Genomic DNA, 4,116 nt, shown 5'->3' with positions numbered 1-4,116 from the left:
TAATCTGCCAGGGTTTAAAGTTAAACACATTAATCTTCTGTGCCTCCATTTCTATCTATTCAATGGGCTAAATCGGAACACTTAGGTTTTACAAAGTTTAAATGAGCAGTGCAGGAAAAGCGTGGAGCCAATGCCTGTCATATACTAATTGGTCAACACGCATGAGCTCCTATCAGCGTCAGGGCCTCCAGCATTTCCATCAGGCTTTGGTCTTTGAAATGTCCTTCTTGATATGAATGGATCGTTCTTCAAACATTCTCTAACTGATGGCCATGAAATTGCTCCAGTGTGGATTATTACAAATACAACTGCAGGGACCAGACTGACACATGCATCTGTCGTGCATCGCTTGTCTATTTCTCTATAGACACCTGGAGATGGAATCGTGAGACCAAGTATTTATACATTTCTGATTTTGCTAATTTCTGTCTAAATTACTGGAAGAGAAGATATAACAAGTCATACTTTTAACATTTTATGAGAATTCTTTTTTTCTCCATCTTCTGGCCAAAACTGGGAAGTACTTGCCTACCATTTGCTCTGAACTTACTTTTGCCAACGTTTCTGTAGTCATACAGTGGGATCACATTGTATGCGTGACATCAAACTCAAATCCTTAAAGGAAAAGAAGGATTAACATGACTGTATAAAAATTTATATTCAAAATACAATGAATGCAAATATATATGTATATAAATACATATATACACACATACATATATGGGAAAGGAATTTTTTTATTTGGATACTTTAGCAAAGTTATATATACTTGAAAATTTGTTTAATAAAACAGCAGTCTCCTTGTGTACTCCCAGAGTTTCATCACATGAAGCAATTATTTGGTTATTTATCTCCTTATGTCTAAACAGATATTATAACATTTTTGATTTTCAAGTTTAGGCACTATCTCTCCTTCACATTCTTGCTCATCACCCCCCACCCAAACATGCCTCTCATTACCTTACCCTCTAACATGTTTGTGTCCTAGTTTGCTGGGTCAATTACTACATTGTTATAACTTGTACATTTTATTCAGAGTTCAGTCACATTGGATACATAGCAGGAATGAAAGGCCAGTATCTTCAGGTACTCTCTCTCAAGTGGATAAGCTTCAGAGATTTTTGTAATCTTTGGTCACCCTCCTCGTCTTTTTCCTATTCCAGGTAAGTACTGGATCTGATGGGCCCAGCTGAGGTCAGGCACTCACTCCTTTGAGGAGGGGAGAGCAGGACATCTTCATGTGTAGTACCAGGAAGATACTGTCTAAAGAGGGACAGGTATTTCTAAGACAGAAAGTCAATCTGGGGTACGGGTAGGCAAAACGAGGACACGAAAAGAAAAGGTGTCTGTTCTGTGAGGGAGCATGCAGTAGAGGGTGGATTCAGAGTGGGAGGGGAGAGTTTTGAGAGATATGGGCCATGGATATTCCTCTGTGGGCTGGAGACACACAAGACTCTTGGGGTCTCTCAGGGGCAGGGAGCTGAAGAGAATCTGCCCTCCCCAACGGGGAGACTGGTGAGGGGATTGTCCTGTTCACCAGACAGAAATGGGGTCTGGGCCAGGGCAGTTCTTGTGGGAAAGAAAGAACAGGACATCTTCTCCTTAAGGTAAGGTCCTGAGTTCAGGTCTTGCTAGGGAGGGAGGTTACCTTGGGCATTGGCAGCTGAAGATGGTTGGCCAGATGAGGGCATGAATCTATGTACTATAAACTTGTAGTTCTAGTAAAAGAATAGCTGCAGTAAAGGGTCTTAGGAAGAGGAGGTGGAAGACTTTGAGTTTGGTTGGGGGAGTCCAAGAAGAATGTCTGCCTTGCTGTGCAGAAGCCTTCTGCATAACCTCCCTGGTCCCCCTTGCTCAGTCTCCTGGCCAGACTCCCAGAGTCCCTGCCCTGTGTGCCCTGGAAGTGCAACAGTCAGCTCAGCCAAGGCATCTGCAGCTGGGACTCATCCCTGGGCATTTCTGTGGCCTTGGGTGCCCTGGCCTTCTCCAGGCCCTGTCTTGCAGGCAATCGTCTTGCAAGGAAGTGGGGAAGGAGGCTACTTGACAGTTAACTCTGAGCGGCTCCATAAGGTCCTAATTTAGCTCCTAGTCATTTGCAAACCTATATACCCCCATCTCATCCCCCAAACAATGAAAAGAAACTTTGCCAGGACTCATGCCAGACAAATAGGGTGGGACCGTTCCATAGAGCCGAGTTCTTAGGACATCAATAAGAGATGGAAACCACCTGCTAGAAGATGCCACAGTGGGAACCTTGGGGGCAGGGAGCAGTCACTGAACTGTCAGGGTGAATCCTGGTTCCTGGCCCACACACACCCTTTCTCCCCCTCCCTCCTTCTCTCCTCCCTTCTGTCTGCTCTTTCCCCTCTCTCCCCTGCATCCCTCAGGTACCTTCCATGGGCCCTCACCCCTCCTTTTCAGAGGCTCCAAAGTGAGCCCTCAAAACACTTGGTAAACCTTGGACATTTCCAAAACTGGAGAGATTTGGCCACACCATTTTTATGAGCTAGGAAGGTCCTCCAGAGCGCTTGCCTAAATTTTTCTGCTGAGAAGAGAACAAAAGAGTTCTCATCTGATCTGGTCCTCAGGCAACTTCTCCTTGGAGCAGAGTCTGGGCAGGAAGAAGGGGGTTGCCCAGGGCCCTGGACTTGCCCCTCCCAGCTGCTCTGCTCCTCTGCCCTTCACTGTGGGAGAGCTGGCCAGGGATCAGGAACCTCTGTTCTCCACAGATGCTGGGATCCCAGGCTCAAATCTAAATATTGGCTGATTTAGGAGGTTAAGGGAGGCAATTCCCTGGAGAGAGGATTTGTGACAAGAGCAGGATCTAGTTGCCGTCCACAGAGACCCCAAGGACAGGAATCTACTGGCAGCTGGTTGGAGGGGATCCCATGAAAACAAAACGAAATGCACGCATTCACACTGGCCCCAAGATCAGGAGATTAAAAACTGCCGTCCTCAGGGATGAAGGAATTAGGGCATCCCAGCAGTAAAGTTTTTCATATGGGTCATTTCTTCCTAAGAGACACAGGGCAGCGGCCCAATGACATGAGTAAAAGAAAACTCGGGGTCTGGGATTGAGGGGAGGCAGCCTTTTTAGTGGAGGAGACCTGTCACCTGGAAGCCCAGGGTCACCCTGAGAAGGGAGGGGTCTTCCTGGGTTGCTGGGTCCAGGACTCCAATTGCACACAGCCAGTGGCCTGGAGGGTCCATGACCATGACTGGGGCAATTTCCCCCATTCCGCTTAGGGAGCAATAGAGAGAAACCTCACAGGAATTATACAGAAAAGTCCCACTGAGACTTGAACTCTGAGCACTGTATTCAGAGTCCACAGCGCTCACCATTATACCATGGACCCTCACACTGGCTCATAGCTGGAGGTAACTGAGTTCATACTTAGCAGCCATAGTTCTCACGCACCTATGTTAAAGCATTTCTTCTGATCCCTCAAGCAACACTGAGGAAGGTGGACCTGCGAGGGAGGAGTCATCCTCTCTCTTTCTCTCTGCCTCTCCATTGATCAGCTTTTATCATTTCATTTGCATCTCGGAAAATGAGGCAAAATCCAGTTTGGGCTCAGGGCCAGAGAAGAGCCCTTGAGGCCTCCCTCATGGAAAACATACTCTCTCAGTTTACCAGAGTTTCCTGTGCCAAGGGGAAATTTCTGCAAACAGTAGTGTTATATTCTTTTTTGCCTTCCCTCTTTTCCCTTTGCCCAGGGAGGCCAGATGATTGTCAGAACAGGACTTGGGACTTCCTGGGTGCCTTGCCCCCTTCCTCCATGTAATAAATAATGGCTGACACCAAGCAAGGGGGATTGGGAGGCAGGGAATCTTTCATTTTCTTCTTCATATACTTCTATGCATTTGTTTGGTTGGTTTTGGCAAGATTTTCTCACCAGAAATGGAGATTTGTTGGATTTAAAATAAAAAGTAATCAGACATGTTTTACATTTCTGTAAAACACTTAAACCAGGCCATACTCCCCTGGTGTGCCTCAAAATGAACCATATACTGTCAAGGTCAGGAGGCAGGGCCCTGACACTTAAGCACAGTGTGTTTTCTCAGAATTGGCCAAGTCAATGCCATTCCAATTTCTCAATATACTACAACCCATTA

At 46.3% G+C, this 4,116-nt stretch overlaps 1 protein-coding gene across 1 annotated transcript in view; it reads right to left on the bottom strand.

The window, feature by feature from the left end:
* Positions 1–3,237, bottom strand: part of LOC115898987 (myomegalin-like) — a 17,370-nt gene extending 14,133 nt beyond the window's left edge. The window contains exon 1 of the mRNA XM_030934923.1: positions 3,115–3,237. Coding sequence (XP_030790783.1) covers positions 3,115–3,237 — 123 coding nt within the window. The remainder of the gene's footprint in view (positions 1–3,114) is intronic.
* Between the last annotated feature and the right edge of the window lie 879 nt (positions 3,238–4,116).

The sequence above is a fragment of the Rhinopithecus roxellana genome, chromosome 8 (assembly GCF_007565055.1).
Source record: "Rhinopithecus roxellana isolate Shanxi Qingling chromosome 8, ASM756505v1, whole genome shotgun sequence".
In the NCBI taxonomy this organism is placed as follows: domain Eukaryota; kingdom Metazoa; phylum Chordata; class Mammalia; order Primates; family Cercopithecidae; genus Rhinopithecus; species Rhinopithecus roxellana.
The sequence above is the reverse complement of the archived record's forward strand: the minus strand, read 5'-3'. Positions and strand labels throughout refer to the sequence as shown.